Source organism: Nipponia nippon, unplaced genomic scaffold, assembly GCF_047370975.1.
Source record: "Nipponia nippon isolate SJK-2023a ecotype South Korea unplaced genomic scaffold, ASM4737097v1 scaffold_11, whole genome shotgun sequence".
Classification (NCBI taxonomy): Eukaryota; Metazoa; Chordata; class Aves; order Pelecaniformes; family Threskiornithidae; genus Nipponia; species Nipponia nippon.
In genome coordinates, this window is record NW_028262302.1 from 3,756,881 (window position 1) to 3,779,959 (window position 23,079).

The 23,079-nt window shown below is 38.1% G+C and overlaps 1 protein-coding gene across 8 annotated transcripts in view; it reads right to left on the bottom strand.

The window, feature by feature from the left end:
* The window catches only part of RALGAPA1 (Ral GTPase activating protein catalytic subunit alpha 1), a 138,694-nt gene that overhangs the window by 101,574 nt on the left and 14,041 nt on the right, over positions 1-23,079 (bottom strand). For all 8 annotated transcript variants that reach the window (XM_087747205.1, XM_087747206.1, XM_087747213.1 and 5 more), the window contains exons 4-15: positions 22,202-22,259; positions 21,467-21,510; positions 20,345-20,522; positions 18,368-18,483; positions 15,359-15,497; positions 10,007-10,215; positions 9,396-9,635; positions 7,015-7,206; positions 6,384-6,521; positions 2,851-2,999; positions 1,440-1,569; positions 426-663 (exon numbers count right to left, since the gene is read on the bottom strand). In XM_087747205.1, coding sequence (XP_087603331.1) covers positions 426-663; positions 1,440-1,569; positions 2,851-2,999; positions 6,384-6,521; positions 7,015-7,206; positions 9,396-9,635; positions 10,007-10,215; positions 15,359-15,497; positions 18,368-18,483; positions 20,345-20,522; positions 21,467-21,510; positions 22,202-22,259 — 1,831 coding nt within the window. The remainder of the gene's footprint in view (positions 1-425; positions 664-1,439; positions 1,570-2,850; positions 3,000-6,383; positions 6,522-7,014; positions 7,207-9,395; positions 9,636-10,006; positions 10,216-15,358; positions 15,498-18,367; positions 18,484-20,344; positions 20,523-21,466; positions 21,511-22,201; positions 22,260-23,079) is intronic.

Below are 23,079 nucleotides of genomic sequence, written 5' to 3' on the forward strand. Positions count from 1 at the left end.
ACGTTTTAGGTTAAATTCAACACACCTTTAAGAACAACATTCCATATATGCCTAACTATTTGCAGGACTGAATCTTCCCTTGCCCAGGGAAGTGGTTGAGTCTCCATCCCTGGAGGTATTTAAAAGAAGGGTAGACATGGTGCTCGAGGACATGGTTTAGTGGTGGACTCGGCAGTGATAAGTTAACGGTCAGACTCGATGATCTTAAAGGTCTTTTCCAACCTTAACGATTCTATGATTCTATTTTAGGTGGAGATTTTGTGGTGGTTCTAGAAAGCAGCCTTATCTTAAAGAAACTGGGTTATTTCAGGTGATAAGAGGTGCCTAATTAGGTGTACTAAAAAGGCTAGACCAAAATTCTGCTGTGCCCGACATCTCATTACCCCAGCTCAAATTCAAACGATGTGTATACGGTGTTGTCTTACCTTTGCCTTTGTGTTTTTTCTGCTTCTGCTCACTTAATTTATCCAACGGCAGGTCACTGAGGTCCAGGCTGTACAAGTTTCTAGCTAATACTTTAGTTAGTGTCTCCATTGTCAGTGACCACTCAGTGGCCAGCTCCTCCCAATATGTCAGCGATGACATTACAGACAGCAAGTCATCCCAAAGTTCTCGAGAGATGTACACATTTAGATTCGCTTTGATCCAAGCTACTATAAGAGTCTACAAGAATAAAGTGAGAAAAGTTGAGTTCCGAACCTAAGATGACAACATTCAAATGTTACTGCTTAAAAAGAAGTTTCTAACTGCCACAGAAATTTGTGTAGTCCTGACATTCTTTTCCTCACCAGTACACACAGACTTTTCATGAATTATCAACTGTTAACATGGGCTTCTGACTTAAGATACAGGAACAACTGGCTTGACTCATGAAAGATCTTTTGGTATCTTACAAGTTTTGCCAAAGAGTTTTGTAATATTGTTCTCAATTAGTTCTCATCATGTTCGTATCTTGCGTATCCTTTTTTTTTTCCTACTAAAGAATCTAGAGACTTTACAGATCCTATTTACAGAGAAGCCACCACAAAAGCACTCTGCAACTATGAACTTTTAAAGTATCTCCTACAGCTTTTTTTTTCATTCCTACAGGAATAAAAAAATCAGTTGGTTAGCCATGGATGGCACAGAAGATTTTGTGCTGACTTGAGCTAATTGTGCAATTGAAGCAAGCTAAAACTGCACACACTGACAGTTATTCCAACTCAACTAAAGGACAGGAATTTTTAATTTCACAGTACCCCAAAAACCATTGTCACGATGTCATTAAATATAGGACAGAAAGTAACAAATGTAGCCAGTTCTTTAACCCACACCATTCACATTATCTGGGTAACATGATCAATGATTTAAGATGACAAACCAGCCAACAGTGGTTGTTACATCTAATCTCTTGGTCAAAATTAAGCTGAATTAATTAAAGTGAATGTATGTTTAATTGCCTGGAAAAGAGGTCCTGCAAGTCTTCCAGCTAAAGTGGAGTTTTTTCTTCCCTGATACTGCAAGAAAGTTTGGGGTGGTATTTTCAGCACAGATTCAGTAACCCTGAGCAGCACAAGTAGCATCTGTTCCCTGCAAAACAATATTAAACTTGGAGTTACCATTTTGTTATATTTCTATATATACCAGGATACTTTTAAAGATAATAACCAAGCTTGACTTGCTCAAACACATTCCAAACAGGACATAGTAATTACAAACAGCCTAACTTGGTTCTTGCAAAAGAAATTACTCCAATCTTCTTTTCACACTCAAAAGTGAGGAACCTCTGTCGCCATCTAACATCTTCTGCTAGATCATTCAAGTGCTATCACCTTCAATAGCCTGAAATTACAGGCAAAGTTTTAATTATATTTCCAAACTGAGCTTTTACTTTTTGTTGTTTTTTGGGGGTTTTTTTTGCTACCAATGACAGGTTTTGGCAATCTTACATTATCATTAACATACTTCATCAATTATTTTGTGTGGCACAATCTTTGCCATCACAGTCTAGAGTCACTTCTTTACAGTGATGTGAAACTGGGGAAGAAAATACTAGTCTAGTGGAATCTATTTTCTGTTATTACTCCCAAATTTCCCTGTGGCTAGCCTTGAACTGACTCCTTGTCTCCTCACAAGAGGAGACAAGCTTCATATGACATGTAACGCCAGCTCTACTTACCCAGAGTTAAGGAAATACTAGTGACAGATTGAATTCAAGTCAAGTTAAAATGGAGTAAATCAGTCATTTGAAATCCCCTTGCTACTGCTTCCTTGCAATGGAGAATAGTGGCAATATACTACCTCATTAGAGACAGCTATTTAAAGAAGAGGGGAAAATAATAGAAATTAATTTGAAAGTGGGTCCCTTGTACATGCTAGGCACCCTAAGCACTGAAAAGGAACAAAACAGTTAAACAGTACATGGACTCCTGCACACAATTACAGATCAAGACCAACCCACATCTGATTATAATAGTTATCCATGCTTATCTGGGAATTTTTTGTTTACTTTTAAATAAGGCTGTGAAGCTTCATATACGGTTTCATATTTAGCACTTTGACACATGAGCAAGATGCCCTGGAAAAAAGTCATCACTAGCTCCTTAATAGTAGTCTGCATATCCTAGCTTACTTCTTTTTTCACTGAGGGCTAAGCTGCTTCAAACTAACTAGGTGCTTACTACTAGCTTTAACAGAGCAGCTAACCTCTTCCTCTGTGGTAAGCTGTCTGTGATGTTAAAGTCCACTTATTTACTGATTCAGAGAAACTGGTTCACATAGTCAATACCACTCTACTGTGTTTACTACCAAGTAAATTTCCACATTCATCTTGTGAACTAATAATCTAAGATAAAAGCATTAGCATTTTACCATGTCTTCTTGTCCATAGTCACTTGGACTACCATGTGACGGTAGATATTAAGAATGCGTTTACACATATCAGTGTGTTCATCCAGCAGAGCTTTAATTTCATTTGCAGGTTCAAGAAAGAAGATATTTGAAGAATTTATTATAAAAACCTGTAAGAAGAAAAGAGCGGATGTTATGAGCTTGAAGCACTTTGATGTTTTCGGCAATTCAGTTGATAGCAACCAGAAAGAGAAAATCTATGATTAACCGAAAAGGCTGCATATGCACTCAGAAGTATACATTTAAATATAAGTGTATTGGGTTTGCGTGGCAAGGTTTTGGTAGCAGGGGGGGCTACAGGGGTGGCTTCTGCGAGAAGCTGCTAAAAAGCTTCCCCTCTATGTCTAACAGAGCCAATGCCAGCTGGCTCCAAGACGGACCCGCTGCTGGCCAAGGCTGAGACCATCAGCAATGGTGGTAGCACCTCTGTGATAACATAGTTAAGAAGAGGGGGAAAAAAACCTGCACAACTGCAGCCAGAGAGAGGAGTGAGACTGTGTGAGACGAGCAACTCTGCAGACACCAAGGTCAGTGAAGAAGGAGGGGGAGGAGGTGCTCCAGGCGCTGGAGCAGAGATTCCCCTGCAGCCCATGGTGAAGACCATGGTGAGGCAGGTTGTCCCCCTGCAGCCCATGGAGGTCCACAGTGGAGCAGATATCCACCTGCAGCCCATGGAGGACCCCACGCTGGAGCAGGTGGGTGCCCAAAGGAGGCTGTGACCCCGTGGGAAGCCCACGCTGGAGCAGGCTCCTGGCAGGACCTGCAGACCCGTGGAGACAGAAGAGCCCTTGCTGGAGCAGGTTTGCTGGCAGGACTTGTGACTCCATGGGAAGCCTGCACTGGAGCAGTCTGTTCCTGAAGGACTGCACCCTGTGGAAAGGACCCACACTGGAGCAGTTCATGAAGAACTGCTGCCTGTGGGAGGGACTCATGATGGAAAAGTTCATGGAGAACTGTCTCCCATGGGAGGGACCCCATGCTGGAGAAGGGGAAGAGCATAAGGAGCCCTGCCCCTGAGGAAGAAGGAGCAGCAGAGACAACGTGTGATGAATTGAGCGCAACCCCCATTCCCCATCCCCTTGCGCTGCTGGAGGGGAGGAGGTAGAGAATTTGGGAGTAAAGTCAAGCCCGGGAAGAAGGGAGGGGCGGGGGGGAAGGTGTTTTAAGATTTAGTTTTTATTTCTCATTACTCTACTCTGATTTGATTGGCAATAAATTAAACTAATTTCCCCAAGTCAAGTCTGTTTTGCCCATGATGGTAATTGGTGAATGATCTCCCTGTCCTTATCTCAACCCACGAGCCTTTTGTTGTATTTTCTCTCCCCTGTCCAGCTGAGGAGGGGGAGTGATAGACCAGCTTTGGTGGGCACCTGGCATCCAGCCAGGGTCAACCCACCACAATATGCTTGATGTGATGATAAGGCAACAATAAGACTGATTTTTTTTTTTTCCCCATTTTTTTCTACAAAATATTTGTATATTTTTGCTTTCATAGACAATAAACTACTCAATACAATTATTTTAATGATAGACAAAAACGTCCCAGTAAAGAAGTCCACTGCACAGAATTTCCACCTGTAAGCCAGCACCTGACTAGTATAATATAGGCTAAACTACTTGAAACAGTCATGGTACACAGTGTGTACTTCAGCATGACGAGGCCTGTACTATGTTTTGGGAAACTAAAGCATTCATCCCACTGTGATCAGTAAGGCTTACCAGAAGTGAGAAACAGGATACCTTCTCCAAAGTGGTTGACTTCAGTGGACAGTGAGTTAGGGCTTTCAGAATGAAAAAGATGAAAACAACGTAGGCAAGGACACTGTAGGAGTTACAGGAGCTACTACTGAAGTGTTGTTATATTTTTATGTAAGTTTAGGAAGCATTAAAATCACGGTGAGCCCTAGATTTCCAATTAATTCTTATTTGTCTTTCTTAATCCACATGTACAGGAAATCATTGGTTCTACAGCTTAAACTTCCCTCTACTGAGAGCTTTGAATTTTAATAATTAAAAACTATTAGTATGCATCTTTACATTCACTAGCCTCAATTAATGAACCTATCCTACTCTAAGTGCCTAGAAAAAATTTTATGCAAGAATTAAATGGGAAGAAAACTCAAGACAGAAGTCTTGGATTCATGATTCACAGAAAAAATCAAATGTAGTTCCAGGTCAGGAAACCTCTCAAATTCAGACATGGTACTGGGTTAGAATTATGTCTTGACTCCATTTTGAGCTAAAAAAAGATATTTGCTGGTCAAATGAACCTTTGTCTAAAAAACTTCAACACGAAGAATCTCCTAGGCATTCTCAGATGTGTAAACCTGAGCAATACATTGTAAACGGATAAAGATATTTCACTCTTTGCTCAGAAACACTTCATAATCTAAACAGTCGTTGTATGCAAAGATTATGAAGCTTAAATTATTGTAACATATTTGAATTTAAAAGTCATTTCAGTTACAAAGTTTATTTCTAAATATAACAGTGTACAGCACAACAGGAAACCCTATTCAGGAAATCATTCAAGCTGTGGTAAAAACGAGTTCTAATTAGCATGGCCACCTACAGTAAAAGCGCAGACAGTGGAGTGGCAAACACACATGTCTATTTTATTTCATTTAGAATCAATTTTCTTCTGGATAAAAGAATATTATGGAGGCTACAGTCATATACACACCTATATGTATGTATGTGCATGCACATATATATAAGATGCACACATTTTATATGACCTTAAAAGCATTTCAAAGATTAAAATAAATAAGAAAAAAAAATTCACATTATAGACACTTGGTTTTCTGTATTCTCAACTTCAGTAAAGCATTTTGCTGAACATTTGAAATTAACACAATTTCTACCCTGCCAAATTTCCTAGAAGCAGTTTGAAAACTTCTGTTAGGGAACTTCTGCAACTCTCCCATTCCTTAAGGGTATTACTGAAGTAGAGAGCTGTGGTGTCTGATCAAATTTTTCACACACTTATGTACTCATCCACTCTAATTCAGATAAAGATAAGAAAATATCCCTGTACACTTTATTATTCAGATTAGGAAAACTGCAGGTTCGGATGTTTTGTGTGTGGTGACTAATAGCTTAAAAGAAAAAAGCACCTAAGCATTTTCCTTAAACACTTAATTAGAATAATTTGACGATGTGGCACTCAAATGAGAATTATTTTTTCCATGATATGATGCAGAGCAGAATGCATGTCCTGATGCAAAATTAAAAGTTTTTTTACGGTGTTATCCAACACTTGCGTATACATTGTCCTACTTCAGGTCAATAAAGATATAGTGAACCACTGTCATTCTTCTAACACTACTTATCATCATACTTTTAAAATCTAAAATAATTTTAAAAAATCAGAGATGCTTTGAAGGAGCATGGGTTTTGCTTGCAGGAGTATTGCATTATATTCCACTCTTTATGTACTGATAACATGAGCTTTATTATTAGGATGAAAATCAGTTATCAAGTCTATTTCATACCTGCAACACTGACTGCACTCCAGCTCGTACATTTTGCTCCTCAGTATCAATTTCGGACAATTTATGCAACGTGTCTTCGTAACAGCCATTTCTTGCCCAGTTTGAATTTCTAACATGACTGGAGTTCATTCCTTTTTCCTGAAAAATATTTTTTTCTTAAAATCCCATAGATTTGTAGACAGGTATTTTGTGTTTATATTAAAGGAAAAAGGATATAATAGATATTAAATAATAAACAATGGTAGGCAGATGTTTAAGATGCATCTTAAAGACACAACTACATTTTAAGAAGTTTGTAACAATAATTTTAAAGTATCTGGATGAAATAACTACTGTTTTCCTCATCCTTTTATTTGTATATAGTTTTTACACAGCTGAAGGTTGGCATACTGTATAATCCACATCTTGAGAACAGTTCATAAAACTACGTGAAATTTTAAATTGAACTAACCACATAAAAAATCTACAGATGGATCAAATTGGTAGCCCATTCATGTACTGTTTCATTACCACTGATTCTCCCAAACAGATGCTCTGACATCAAATTAAACATGTAATCTGTTGAGGAGGCCACTTCTCTGTCTACTAGCATATCCAGAAGACGCACAAGTATTAACCAACAATATTTTACCTCTTCTCTTTCTTTTGCTTTCTCTGATGAATTGTGGTCAACACCACTTTCATCACAATCTATAGTTGTGCACTGCATTATTTCTTCAGGTTCTTTCATAAATAAAGGCTTGTCGTCTTGCTGAATCCATTCCTGATACACCTTTACCACTTTCCTCATGGCAGCTGCTTCACATATCGGCAACAGAAATGCCTGTGAGTAGAAAAAGAAACAAACAAAACCCCAGTTACAATACTTGAAATCAAGTTTGGCTCTATAATGTACAGGTTCTAAGGGATGCCTGAACCTAAATGTTTGGTCACTTTCTTCATCCGTAAACTAAAAACATGAAAAAAATGTTTTAACATGAAAACTTGTCAAGAAAGTACTTTGAAAACTTCACTGCCAAAGACAGAGATATGAGAATCCATACAGGCATACCTACTTGATGCCTAGCCTGCTGAAATTAAGGCCCAAACACTCATCAAAAGTATGCAAAACGAATGAGCAGAAGTTTCTATTACAACATGTTCCATTCAGACGACTTGGAAGAGTGGAGTTAAATCAGTTCTAAATGACTAACAAAAATTCAAGTGACATACATTACTGGTAGCCGTGTATCTTATTTTTAGCTAAATGAGATTTTACAATACAGTATCCTTAAAACAAATGACTCCCTAAAAAGACTTCAGAATTATTGTTTCAAAAAATCGTGCATTTGTGTCAGTGTGACGGCTGATTAGTGCCCTCTTCAGGAGGTCTTCTGTATCTGTTGTGCTGGTAACAACTAGTCAGATCAGAAATTTTTACCATTAGTCAGGTTTTAACTAACTATAAATACATTTACCAAAGACCATGATGCCCTAATTATATTCAAAAAAGAACAGATAAACTACACAAACACATCGTTTTATGGAGTCCGTGGTGTGAATGTTGAAATCTCATTGCGCCTGTCTTTAAGGAGTGTCCACTTGACACAGGTGGTATGTTGTCTCCCTGGAAATGGACATTTCATACCAGTATCACACTAAAAAGAATTTTGCTGTGTATTACAGAATTCAGCTGACAAGTTCATCAGTCACACACTATCACTCATCAAGTCTAACAGTCTTCTGCAAGCTCATATACATTTTTTGTACCCTGGAGTCCGAAATGCATACAATCTTTTTTCTACAGACCATCTTCCCGCCATTCAGTACAACTGAAACCTCCTCCTGACTACAATAACTTAGCCCTAATGTTTCACAAACATTACAAACACCTGGCATATTAGAAATGAACTTACACTGAAAACTTCTGGCTAAACAATTGACTTAAATGAGATCTCATAACCACACATGAAATCCAAATAATCTACATAACTCAGGGAGTGCCTTGTGAAATTAACAAAGAAAATTGCCTTTGCTGTCCCTTTCACTGAGGGGAGGCAGTTTCTAAATTGACCATCAATAATTTAGACTCTACATTCAATGCCTCAGACTCTGTAAACCCTTGAGTGGCAGCTGAATTTGGGTAACTCTGTTATCTCCTTCAGTAACGTGTCCAAGCTTTTCAACACACTGGATGTGGATAAGCTTCTGACACATATTTGTCTCATTTGAAAATATTCATTTCATCTGGATATACTGGAGATTTAAAATGTTTAATTTTCTGCTGTTTAAAGCAATTAGTGTCATGCATTTCAATTGAAACTTAGTATATTTTTCTTTATTATTATTCAGAAAAATCTCTTCATCTTTTCATCTATAGCATGGGGCATAAACAAAGTCAATCTTGTCTTATTCTCCCACATTGAACTTGAAGTTATGTATTTTCACATTATAAATAAAGACTCCATATTCTGGCATATGTTCTCAGTTTAAATTTGTTTAATAGTTTCCAGTTGAGAAACACTATTTTGAGTATGCTCAGTTAACATTTCTGGTTGCAGTAGTCAGAAGCAGAAGCTGTTATCTTCTATAGCCATCTGTGCCACTCTTCTGATGAACACTACCAAGGTAAGGACATTCAATTCCTCCTAAAACAGCTCTTTAACAGCTGCGGACTCCCACAGGAGGCTTATTTTAATGTGCTTGGTTGTGAGCTCTAATAGCTATGGGGTTGATGTATGAAAATATCAAACATTCCTGTCTATAGGGAACTGTAAAGTCCAAGTTAAATGTTGTCAAACTGGTTATTAAAGAAATAAAATTAGAAAAATCAGGAACCGGGGATATTCTACACAGAAAATATTTCAGAATTCTAATTTTTCAATTCTTAAACCTTAAAGGCAAGATGACAGAAAAAAACCGTACATTTATATAACGTTCTGCTTAGCAAATGCTCTTGAAAGAAAACCACGACACCATGATCATTTACAATATAATCATCAAGATTCTTGCATTCTGAAGAGGGTTCTTTACCTGTCGAAAAATCTCAGTTAGAAAATTAACATTGCTTCTTTTAGAAGAAAAGACTTTCCGGACAATTTCAATATCAGTTAAATGCTCTTCATCAATACTGCAGAGGCTGGAAGAACTTGGTTCTCTCTCTGTTAGAGTACTTGTATTAGAATGAGATTGTTCTGGCTCTGCATTTCTGTCCTGCTTATCAGTACTGTCATTTTTGCTGTCCTCCCTTGAAGCCATGCTAGCAGCTGCTCTCTGAAACAAAAATTAAATAATATTTCATAGCTCATTTTTAGTACAACAATTGAACAATACAATTTAAGTTACACAACAGTATAATTTAAAGCAGTACAAAGAATTCAGGGAAAAAAACCCAAAGATAGGATTCACTGCATTTCAAGGCTTCTTATGTCTATTTGATTAAAAACAAAATAGCAGAATTTGAAAAAAAACAAAACAAAACATAGCGAGTCCTTGTAAAGTGAATTCATAAGCAGAAAATTTGTTTAGAATTTTCTTTTTTTAATTCTTCATTAGTTATAATTATCAGAGGAGTGCACACTGCTGATATAACAATTACGACAAAAACATGAAAACAAACACTATTTTGTATATTTGGGTTTTACCTGAATATTCTTTGGCACATTTTCACCTTCCATCCCAGGAATATGAGGTCCTGTATGAGGTTTTGGCTCAAGCCAGAAAGACACCAACCATCGAATGACAATAACACGAGCCTTAATAAAAGGTTCCTTTGTGCAATATATTGCCTCATTGGTTTCAGCATCTTTCTTAACCATTACATAGTGTGGCTTTGGTCTCATTTGTGGTATATCTGTAAGGAAACACAACATCTTAAAAATATGTGCAGAGAGAAAGCTCTATAAAGAAAGAAATCCTAAAACCATAACCAATACACGTGAACTTTCAGCGGTGCTGTTTTTTTCATATTCACTGTTGCACAACGCATCCAAAGATGTGCCAAAACGGACGTGACAGAAAAAATTTCAAGACCGGAATACAAGACATCAAAAGGCTGTAATTTTCTCCTGAAGGGAGACATTATTCTTGGTCCAACAGTCAGCAACTTGCTTCTGCTATGCAAAACCTTTAATTTTCTACCTGAAAGTCATTTCTATAGCCTTACATCCTTGCTTGCATTTTTTTTTTCTAAAAAAGTAAACACATTTCATTGTTTTCAGCTTTTTTAAAAGTTACATGCTGTACTCAATATTTCAGCAAACTCACTATTTCACACTTCCATTGAAAACTACAAAGGAGTTCTAAGTAGCAAAATAACTGTTAACTAGGCTAGAATATGGCCTATACAAGAAAACTGTTCTCATATAGAATTACGATATTGTCAAATTCCTTAATTTTTAATAAGTGTTTATAGTCATTTAAGTTACTAAGCAACAGTTTATGTAACTCATACCATTTTACAGCCTTTTCAGAGTCCTATATGTCACTTATCCCCTACTACCAAGTCTACTGGGAAAAGCAGATGCAGTTCAGATGCAAGGAATCACCACATTTCCTAATGCATCCCTAGAAAGTTCTCTGTGTTGGTCTGCAGTAATCCACAATAAAGCAATATAATTAGTGAATAGAACAGAGAGAAATCCCGCTCCAAAGCCACATGAGTTTCACAGCTTCATCTAACGCCACACCTGCAATAGCTAATTTTGCTGGACTTTGCCACCAGAGCATCTTCCTATGACTTAGCTGAAAGATGATCCTGTGGCACTAGCTTCTGTACTAGCTTGCAGGGAATGTAAGGAATGATGCCCAGCGGCATGCCAACTGTCAGGAACTGTGGTTATTCAGGGTTTATAACCTACAATTCCATTTTCTCCATCCCACGTTCTGCACGATGGTTCAGAACTGGTTAGCTCTTCTGGTTCTCTACTGTGCTAGTGACAAAGATGCCGACAGTGTCATCAGTATTCCCGAATCTGCTTCAGAAAAAAGTGCCAGTCCTCAATAACTCAATGTGGATGGAATTGACATGTGCAGTAAAAACATTACAAAGATTGGGGGGGGGGGGGGGGGGCACGGACACAAAGACAGACAGTTTTTAAATTGTGCGTAATGCACATTTCTGCAGGGACAAATATCAACAGGCCAGTTCAACTCCAGCCATGTATCAGCCAACTCAACACTGCAAAATGTCATTTCTGGGTTTCACAACCCAAGACAGGGTGTAGAACAGTTCTGCAATACCAACCATCAATCTGAAGCAGCTACAAAACTTTCAGGTGCGAATGACATTTCTCTGGGAGTGGTGTCCCAACTCTACTCCTAGTTCTAGAAGGGCAACTATGAGATCTGTTCTGATACAAAAAGTAGATGAAAATTTGTCTGAGGACTGATTATGACGTGCTGTCAGAACACACCCTGCTGCTGGTGAGAATCGTGATACTGAAATATCTGGTGACAGCACAGACACACAAAAAAACAAACAAAAAAACCCAAACAAAAAAAACCAAGGAGGCGTGGAAAATGATGGTCCTATCCAGATATGGAGAGTGATAGATTGGACAGAGATGGTATTTCAGCACTGCCTCAACTCTTCTATAGCTTGTGGTACATGAGTAAGATATGTTCCATGGTTTTACCGGCCCGCAGGCAGTTCAAAGATACTAATGGTGGGAGTCAAAGGAGATGCAAAGTAGTCATGCTGAAGAATATGAAGTTGTTCCCTGACCATATCTTCCTAATGTAAGGTCAAGAGTTGTTTTAAGGGATCCAGCATAACTTCTGCCAGGTTATGGTATCATAATCCAGGACAAACAAATCTGGATAGCAATGAAGAAATAATCAGCTACTATCTAGGCAATTAACTTATGACAGCCATACACACTTCTAGCCATTTTAAGTGAATAAAGCCTACCTGCCAGACTGCTGTAAAGGTTTCCTTGTTAACATTACAAATACACAACATGACATCCAGCACCAGCATTGAGGATATCCAAACTGCTACAGTGTCATTTCAACAGCCACATACAAAAGCAGTGGTAAACTCATCATGATGCTGCTAAACTGACAAATGTTTCCAGAGCAGACTTTAAAGTTATATCCACTATTTTTACTGGAAGCGTTATTTTTAGAGGAAAAAACTACATGACTCTTGCACATCATCCACCTAAGTAACAAATGCACAGAATACTTTTTAAAAAACTTACAAAGAGTTTATTTACTACAAATAAAAAACAGTACACTGTTTTCATTCTGTGGAAAGCAGCAGGTTAGTAAGAAAATTAAAAATGAATTTATCTTAAACAGAAGCATGTATAACAGCACAGTCAGTGAAAAAAGGAAGCAAATGCCTGGTAGCGCAGTATTTAAATATGTAAAAATCAGTTCTCTTTGGTATCTATTAGCATTCAGCAGGGCATGAAGGCTGCAATGCTGGCAGTATTTTCAAAAGGACAAGACATCCAGTAGACATGCAGTAAACATGTCTTTGCAGCACACTGTCTCCTTCTGCAGTTTCATGATATCCTCTCAGAACATCCTCTCTCTCTACTCCCTCTCAACTGTATTATGTGCTGCAGCTGCTTCTCAAATGCATCCTCCTTCAGTCATTTCTTGTATTTTCGCATTTCTGTCCATCTTGGAAGTAGGTGTCAAGGCTCCAGATGAAGACACTGACATAAAACCAAAGCAAAACAGAAGCTTATTAGATTGACTCAAACAGCAGAAGAGGAAATATTCCCTTCCCCCAACTTTCCATTTTTCCTTTCTGTTTTGTGCTTTTCCCACCCCCTGCCCTTCCCCCTCTGGGAACCTGATGTGAGCTGGTGCCAAAAAGGGCAGGAAGCTGTAGGTGGTGGATGACATACGCAGGGTAGAAAAAGAAAAGGCTAGCAAAAACACAGTTGTAATGGTGGACACTTGTAGTTTTGACCACGCTTACTTTTTAAGGCAATAAAGGGTTCAGAAAGAATGAGAACTGCAGAGAGCTGTAGGACAGCCCACCTTATTGTTTCCCTGCAAATGAAGGAGCCCATCTAAATGGCTCAGAAAGCACATTACACAGAAAGGCACATTACTATGATGGAAGAAACAATGCCCCTGGAATCTTACTGCCATATTTGTAGTTCTTACTAAACAGTTTCTAAAGAATCTAAACAGATGTTAAAAGACATTCAAAACAAAACAAAAAAACAATCTCATGGGCTCTTCTAAGCCTGTAATACACAAGCCAGAATTTGGAGGAGGCACAATACTAGCTTCTTGTAACTGGAATGCTTGGTGCTCGTTACTGTAACCAATATACTTGTCTGAAAATCTGCCTTAACAGAAAGAAAAAGAAAATTATCTCAGTCCAATATATTATCTGCAGTAAAGCCCTCTATCAATGCTTGCTTACTAAAACTACTGTTTTAATTTGTACCTCATGACTTCTCCTAAATTAAACATTACACCAGTAGCAGAACTGTTTTTAGTAGCAGGCTCAGCGCCCAAGTTTGGCTTGTTTTCTGCCTAAATGCTGCCAATTTTGTTGAGAACAGGCACGGGATTGTTTTCAAATAGGGTGGGAAGATGCATGCCAGAGAAGAACTTCTTAGAGGAGAAAAGACTATTCTACTTACCAGTGTTTCTGTTGCTTTCATTACTGTATTCTTCCCCAAATCCTCATCATTGTTGCTGACTTTGCACAGTTTTAGGCACTGACAGTAGTTCTAGGGATCTGTGCCCCTTTCTTCTTCTTGTTCCCCACTGTCCTCCTCTTTACTAAGGCCTTGGAAGTTTCTTGTTTATAGTTCACAGAAAAAGCAAGGACTACAGTGAGACTTCTGTGGAAGACTCAATCAAAATCTTCACAGAAAGAAAATATCGTTTCCACATTTCTTGTTCGAGGACGTCAAGCAGCAGTAGGTTTGCTTTCTCTCTTGTAGCTACTTTATCACTGAACCTCTTCAATACCTTCACACAACTCTTGTTCTAATGTTGCTTATGGCTGGATTTATATTGTTTCTTCTCCCCTAGACGAGAAGGTCCACTGTTTGTCTTTCCCAGGAGAACATGGTTTTCAAACATCCATCTCTGAAGAAAGCCACAATCCAAATACATGTACATGGACAGGGAGAAACTAAGACCTTTTCAACGAACTTCCCTGACAGCTTGATTTTAGAATATGAAATTGTGTCTGGAGATGACTACTAATCCTTGTGAGATGTTGCATCCACAGGTAAGAGGAGCAGTGAAGTGTCCATATTATTCAAGTAATGAAATGGCAGCTTAAAGCCTGTGTACATGGTATTGCTTTGCAAACAAGAGTCTTGAACTCTGTTGGCTTACAACCAAGATGTGCATGGGTGCATGCAAACCTGAGTTAGCAAAATCAAGATTTGCAAACAATGTTCTAGTTTAGAATGGGCTAAAAACCTCTGAGCAAAACTCTAGCTAGGTTTGCTTAGCCAACACCCAAAATTCCACTCTCTATATGGAAAGATATATTCTAGCACCATCAGCTTTAAAGATTGGGTTAAACCCTAGCTTCCTTTTCCTACTGCAAGCTTTTGACAAAATACAGTTGACACAGAAACATAACTGAGTTTGCCCTGTCTAAACTATGAGCAAGCACCGTATGATCCACACACTATGATTCTGTACAGATAAAGCCAACACCCCCAAAGAACAGCACACTAACGCCTTTTATCTCAGCAGCAGTAGTTTCTCTTCAGAGCACAACTAAAATCAACAACAAAGGTCACACTTAAGAACTGTTTTACAAGAACATTTAATTTACCTGAATCAGGTTAATATAGCAAGACTGACTCTAATGAAAGGGTCAGGTGCCTCCAGGAACAGAAGACTGAAAACCATGAACAGGAACCATAACATGTTCTTTCATAAGAGTACTTTTGGAGAATGTTCTTTATGGGCAACATGACTCAAGCAAAAAACTGCTTTGCTATACTCTCTATTAGAGAAAACGTAATGATTTTATCAGCTGTGTTAACACTTACCAAGTATAGGGTTATACAAGCTGGTCTCCTTACAGATGTTTGGGAAAATAGAAGGTAAGTAGTATTTCTTAAAATTTGAGAATAAAAATGAAAATCCCTTTTCCTGGTTTTCCTTGTTCTTCCATTCTAAACTCTTAACCTTAAAAAAAGAAGTTGGACAATGTAAACATCCAGAAGTAGAAGAGAAAGATGACTGATGAAATGGCTTATTTGTAAGTTATTTCTTTGGAACAATATCATATGCATTTTTATAAACACTTTTAGAAAGATGGAACAGAAACTACCTAGAAAATGTCAATGAAACAAAGACTGTTCTCTTCCAAAACATTGCTTCAAAATGAACTTGAACACATCAAATACTGAAATCAATAAAAATACATCTGCTTTTATGGTCATCTTACCAAGTCAGGGAGTAAACTCAAATTGATTGTTTTTAATAAAACTGATATTATATTTCAAAATGTTTTATAAGAAAAGGACAATTACCCATGCTACTGAACATTTGTTTGACAATTTCTTTTAACACATTTTGACTAACAAGCGTCCATATATTCATTATAATAGGTACTTGGATTCATATGTGCGGTTGGCAATATGAAACTAACAAATCTATTAACCACCAGCAGCGGAAGATAGAACTTTAAATTTGAATCACACAAATCTACTTTCATGGATCATGAGTGCTAAGCCTTCCTCATTATGAAATGTTTCCCTACTGAAAAGCGTGATAAGTTCTCCTTAATAATAAACCCAACATGCAGTTTCTATCTTTGTCCTGGAGAATCCAAGTGGCTGCAGAGCTGGGTAATCTGCCAAGTCTACCATAAATAAAACAAAGGAAGCTTTGCTTTTTCTCCCCACCACCACCTCGTTTTTGTTTGGTTTTGGGTTTTTTTGTTGGTTTTGTTTGTTTGTTTGTTTTGGTTTTGTTTTTTTTTACCTTTCCCCCCCCTCTCCTCTATTCCTTACTCAAAGTCCACCGTTCTATTATGATCTATTTTCAGGGCAATAGGCCTTTAGAATGGAATATACATACAGATATATATATTCTCCGCCTAATATAATTCAATAGAATGGGTGACAAATACGTAGAAATTAGTGACACAAAGTCCTTTAGCAGAAATTAATATAAAAGAATTAAGTATTCAGTTTGAAATTATCAGTGCCTGTAAAGAGACTTCAGCAAAAGACTTTAGCATTCACACAGTGAACAAGTTCTATGACACCTGTCTCAATGACTTATTTGAATTTAAATACAATACTACCAATTTATTAGAGACGGTAGTTGTCTTCAAGAATGCAAGAGGTATTTTTACTCAAAGTGAACAGTCATCATTAAGCTTACCCTAAAAATCACAAGTATGATGACCTCTATTCAAACTGGGAGATGCAACAAAATGAGGTTGCAAATTATTCCAGCACTGCAAGTTCACAGAGCAAGACAGATAAAGGGAAGCCATGAAACATTTAACATTGGACGTATTTGTGCACTGTCCATCTTCTCTAGCACAACCCTGCAAAAGTGTGAAGAAAAACTTATGGATAGATACCCAACTGTGTTCTGCTGCACAAGTCTGACCCAGAAGGCAGTACCCTGGAACACGTGTCAGGCAGTCAAGCAGTTTGCTGGGCATGTGACAGCAGAGCAGACTCAGAAGCAGCATATGCTAACTCACCAGCAAATTAATTACATAAAATATAATAGCTAAGCCAGAGTTTGATAGGAGCTCTTGCCATGCCCTGTCCTAGGCATCTGAAGTACTGGCTGAGATCATGGAAGTGTCAAAGTACGAAGGGAAGGACCAAGTCTTCATTTTCTGTGCACAGTTCAGCTCCATAATCTGCCTAAAAGGCTACCTAAGAGGTAGCTTGGGATCTGCGAGATCTTACTACCTGGTGTTCACATAGCAATGCCACTAAGCGAGTGTAATCTCAGCAGTGACTTTTAAGCAGAACCTAACTCATAAGATTTGTCAGATCTGAAGTATTCCAAATATGTACTGTTTCCCATTGCTTCTCTTTTGAAGAGGTTAACTTGCTCAGCTGTAGCAGTAATCCCAAATTTTCTCTGTGCAGCGTACTGTATTATGCCTGAGCTCACAAGTCTCCTAAAACTAAAGTCCCAGAAAGTGCAGTTAAAATACCAACTGGAGTTATGGCACCATCCCTGCAAGATCTGGGTAGTAAATATCTTGATCAGAAAGAAAAAAAAAAAAACCAAAACAAAACACCCACCAAAAATACCCCTCCCACAAGCTCTTGCTAGAAAGCCATAATCTCTGTGTCACGCTCTAAACACCCTGGAGCATTTCTACTAACCAGGACTTTCCAGTAGCTCAGAGTGTTTCCATTAAAGAGGTGGTGTGGTTAATCTACTGTAACAGCAGAAATTCCAGAAAGATAGCTGGAGGAAAAATATGACCCTAAGCACAGACACTGGCAGTCCCAGTCTTACAAACCATTGAGTCTGACACCCTATTTCTGTTTGGTTTTGTCAGCTAGCCTCAGTATAAACCTAGGAAAAAGGCCAGCAAAAGTTTGGGACTCATTAAAAGCCCGTACCACAAAAATCCAATGCTTTCAGGTAGAAGTTTCCCCTTAGTTTGAAAAACAAAGTCCCTGACCACCACAAAACCCACATAATTAAAGAGTGAGGCCAGTTGATCCTTCCACTGGTTGAAGGCAACAGGGTGGGGAGGGAGAGGTGAAAATGGGAAGGGAGCTGGAATCAGCATTCTTCAAAGTGACTGACAAGTCTTGGTTTTACTCCGTGCTGCAATCGGATGCAAGACATCATGGTAACAGACCTATGAATCTTCACACAGAAGACAAGTGAAAACTTTCTAGGAGAATTTGCTTTTTTACGAAGGACACTTGAGGGAGGGGGGAGGGGGAGGAATGTTTAAAACATTTTTATATACATTTGCAGTGCTACTAGTAAATGTCTCCTTGTAATGTGCAAACAGGTGTTAGTTTCATATTTGTTTCCTTGAAAACTATAGAACGTACCTGAATTACTATGTATTTCAGAAGTGCTTCTAAGAAATAGCTTGTTAAATCTTCTTGTCCTTTATCTCCTGATTGTGGAGGAACAAGCGGAGTGATTTCCTCTATAGTCACTTGAGCTATTTTAAGAAAAAGAAAAAAATAAGTACATCTAACATTTAGACTATTTCTTCTCATGCATAAATATCTACCAAGTTATGAAAGCAGAAATGTACTGGAGTAAGCAGAGACGGTTATAGGCAAAACAATCCACCCACAGATTAATGAAAATTATGACATTTTAGCTAATAAATCACCATAGAACTAGTTTCTTACACATATAAAAACACAGCAGATAATAACTAAGTTCTCCCTATGCACCTTGGGAATCTACCTGCCAAGACCCAATTTTTCCCAAAAGGCGTAATCCATTTCTTTTGGAATTTACAAACACAATAGTGTAACATTTGTGTTGCACGAATGCCACATCTTTATTTACATCTCTCACAATTTTCTTCATTTGGCAGTTGATCAGTTACATTTGTGTTAAGTTTTACTAGCTCTATGCTTCCTTTGCCTCTACACTGAGGCTACTTCAGAGTTTGCCTCTTGTTCCTGTAGTTGGATGTTCGCATTTCACTCTTTACACTCTGCATTTCCATGCTGCCTACATCCCCTTTACATTTGTTCCTCCTTTCCCGCTGTAGAGATACAACATAAGATAACTCCAAAACAGCGCTTAAGGCATGTAGCAAACCTTTATCTGCAGAGCTATCCTGCCATGAAATTCGTCAGCTAAGTTTCAGTAAATTGAATTACCAGTCAAGGAGACACTGCTTGCTTCTATAAGCAATGCTTGCGTCAGCTCTAAAACATTGGGTGGAGGTGGAAAAAAGGCAACAGCACTTAATGTTCAGAGGAAAAAGTGGTTAGCTTCTTATTCACATTTATGTGAATGCAGGTTGCACTTATGACCCCATCCAATTGCAATTCATTAATATATCCTTATTTTTATTTTATTTTTAGATATTTTTTAATTTTATATCTATTATTTTTATATATTATTTTATTTTATTTTTATAATATATTTTTATGTTTTTAATTTTATATTTGTTTTATTTTATATGTATTTTTATTTTTATATGTATTTTTTATTTTTATACATATATATATGTATATATCCTTAAAATCCTAGTAGCGGGAATAAATTCAGTCAGGAGGCAAGCGGCTGCTCAAAGTAACCAGTATCTGATACTTACGGCTAGAGTGAACAGTCAAAGGAAAAACTGTCATAAGAATCATCTTAAGAGAGAAAAATCATCCTCACTCTATTAATTAGTCAAGAGAATGATCTTCATAAAAAAAAAAAAAAAAAATCTATGAAGTATACAAAGCTTCTCTCAGAATGCTCAAGCCCTTCCACTGATGCAGACCCTTCTGACCACAGGTTTTGCAGTTTACAAGGTCCAATCCTTTCAGAAGATTCCGAGCCACAAAAATATCACAGCTTTAATTGCCTGGTCATACACAGACACAGCAGGAAGATCAACCATTTGGCTTTACGCATTGCCCTAACTCATTCGCTTGAAGGCCATGCCAGAAACTGCTTTGCGTAGCTTGCTCCCTAGAGTATGGCCAAAGCCAGTGCAAATGTTCAACACAAGCAGAATCTGCCTGTGCAAGTTTGCAGTAGATGCAGCATCTGCTTGTAATTCTTAAGATGAATTACATAAGATTGGTCAGTTTATTTTCACCCACTATGTGTTAAGCTACTATAGCCATACTTTAAAACAAAACAAAAAACAATCCACCCTTAAAAACAACAAAAAAAGACAAAGTTACTATTGGAAGAAGACCCAATAAACTGCCAAGAAACTCATTAACAGCTCCATAATCTCCCTGGGTACATATGTATGCTACTTCTTTGTTATGTCACCTTGCCTTTTCTGTGCTGAGAATTGAATTATGTAAAGAATTGAGTAATACTACCAAATTACTTACTTTCTTGAACATTAAGTGGAGGGTTAATGAGATTATCTAGTGTTCGGGGGCCATATTCAGACTGTGGTGATGAAAATCCAGGAATCAAGCAAGAAAACATCCATAATTGTTCTTTACTGCAGTTATTTTGAAGTGCTTGCAGCCACAAAAGAAAGAGACGCACACCCTCTCGCCGTATCTTAACGGGGAAAAAAAAAAAGCAGAACAAGTTAACTTGTCCCAGAACATGCAAAAGCATTTCCATTTGTCCTGGAGGGAGAAGGCGAAGGGGAGTGGTAGAAAAGATGAGGACAGACAGTGTGACCACCAGCGATCAGCAGAGCCAAGCTAGGACATCTGCTGCTCCTGCTGAAATGCAAGGACAACCCTGGCACCTTCACTGCTGTTTGCCTTACAGAATCTCTTTCACAGGGTTTCTCTGAAAGAAGAGGAAGAAAACCAACACGTGTCTAGTCACTTGCTTGACTACAGCACTGCAAGATGCCATGTGAATTTTTCAGACAATACAAAGACCATCGTAAAATTCCTACATGTGTTCGTGAATTATAACAAGAGAGTGAGCTTTTCGCAGCAGAAGGACCCGCTCTACCCTCTTCCATTCCTTCTTCAAGAAAGGTGATAGAGTCCTAGAGCAGTCCCCTCCTGGCTCTCACACTGGAGAATTTCAGCACCAGCCAAGCCTGCAGAGGAGTGGCACGGTTGTTTGCTGCAGTACCAAAACTACATTAGACTTGGGTGGCTTTTGTCCCATGGTCAACTATTATTACACTACCCACCAACAGATCTCTTTGGCGTAGATAATCTTTCACTTCTAAGACAGTCTGAGCCCCCAAACCAGTTTCCTTGCCCCTAACAATGAATGGTTAAGGCTTACTTCTGCTTTAATGCAAAAGCCTTCAAACCATTTGCGCAAGTTCTTAACATGGCTACTGTACATAAACTCATTACTACTGTGAGTAGTTCTACCGAGGTAAAGCTTATGATTTGAAGTCATTCTTTCATGACACACAAGTCATGATCTGGTTCCCATTCCTGTGCTTTTACCATAAAAATTCGCCTTTATGTTCTTATTTGTATTTTTAAGTACTTTAGACAAAAGTACTATGCAACTTTTTCCAATACCTTTAATGAGTTTCCAGTGTGAAGAAGCTTCTTTAAAATCAACCCTAAAAAGAAGAAAGGAAAAAAAAATACGTATTTTTGTTTGTTTGTTTGTTCTTTCTTTATTAAGTAAGATGTCAGAGTTCTCGGTCAGACTTGATAGTAACTTTTAAACAAGTCCTTGGCAATCTCCAGTTTAATCTTGGTGAACTTGATATCCTCAGGCAACTCTCTCAATGCCAGAAGGAAAAAAATAAGATCACCTTTCATAGCTTCCTCATAACCCATAACAACATCTTTCCCCAAGGACTTTTTGGGATGTGTACATTAAAATTAAATGATTCTCAAGTCATTATTTTGCATAATACCAGCATTCCCCATTCACAAATACAGACCTCAACCCAATTTTGAAATTTATTACTAAGAGAGAAAAAATTAGGAAAAAAATAATTACAAAGCAACTTTCCACCTGCTCTTGTTCTTTCTCAGCCACTATCCTATTTCCAGATTCCCAGAATGAATTCTATCTAGAAGAGCACTTGTTACATTGGTGGGGTTTTTTGTTTGGTTGGTTGGTTTTGGGGGTTTTTTTTTGTTTGTTTTTTTTTTCCTTCCTCTAGCTTGCCAGAGTTTCAAGACCATAATCCCTGGTATGCTACTTAAAGGTTAAGGAAATGATTAGCACAAACTACTAGTAGCTACTAATAAAAAATAAGATCAATTAAAAAAAAAAAGAAAGAAACAAAATCAACTTACCAATACTATGAAATTGCCATCTCTGATGAATCCTTTCTGGAAGGAGTTGCAAAATTTTCTACAAAAAACAGAACCCAAGGATCTCTGTTGCACATATCGCTCTCAGAAGACCAAAGAGCGCTTTCATAAAGGCCACAGATGAGAAGCTGAAGGGTTATCTTAGAAAATTTCCACACTGCTTTCTTTGGAAGCATTACTGTCCTTTCAAGATAATCCCATTCCTAAAGCTAAGAAGCCCAAAGGCTCTGACAGACTGTCTGGCAAGTCCTGCATTGGAGACTTCAGATGTTACTGCAGTTTATCTGGCTCCACTACCTCTCTGCCGGATATTGCTGCTTATAGCATAGGGAGTGGAATAGGATGAGTATCTGTCTCAGTTTCTCTGGTTCACAACAGGTTGTATTAGATTATTCCACCTTTATAGTGGCTTAAGCTAGGATGCTCAGCTGTCAGCTTGCCTCTGTGGCACAAGCAAACATTTGCTTCAGCCTTCTCAACAGAGGGGTAATGAGCTACAGCAAAACAATGAAGAAAAGACCCGAGGCAATCATAGTCTAACACCTCTCCAGATAGATTGGATGATGATCATCTTCAAATGGTAAGAAACAGAGCACAGTTAGTGACAGAAGCAGTTAAAAATCTATTACGCAGCACTTCAAAATTTATGCTAGAGGCATTAGCAACTTGTAAATAACCTGAATTCCCAAATTAATTCCTGGCTGTGGCCCTGCAGCAGCCTATGCAACTGTCTCGAAAGCACAGGTCACCTAATATCCCTTTATGTAGGAACTAGGGAACAAATCAGATTCACTCTCCTTGTAACAGCTAACCCTACAGTTTTAAGTAACAACGTACCTTACTGGAAAAAAAAAAAATTA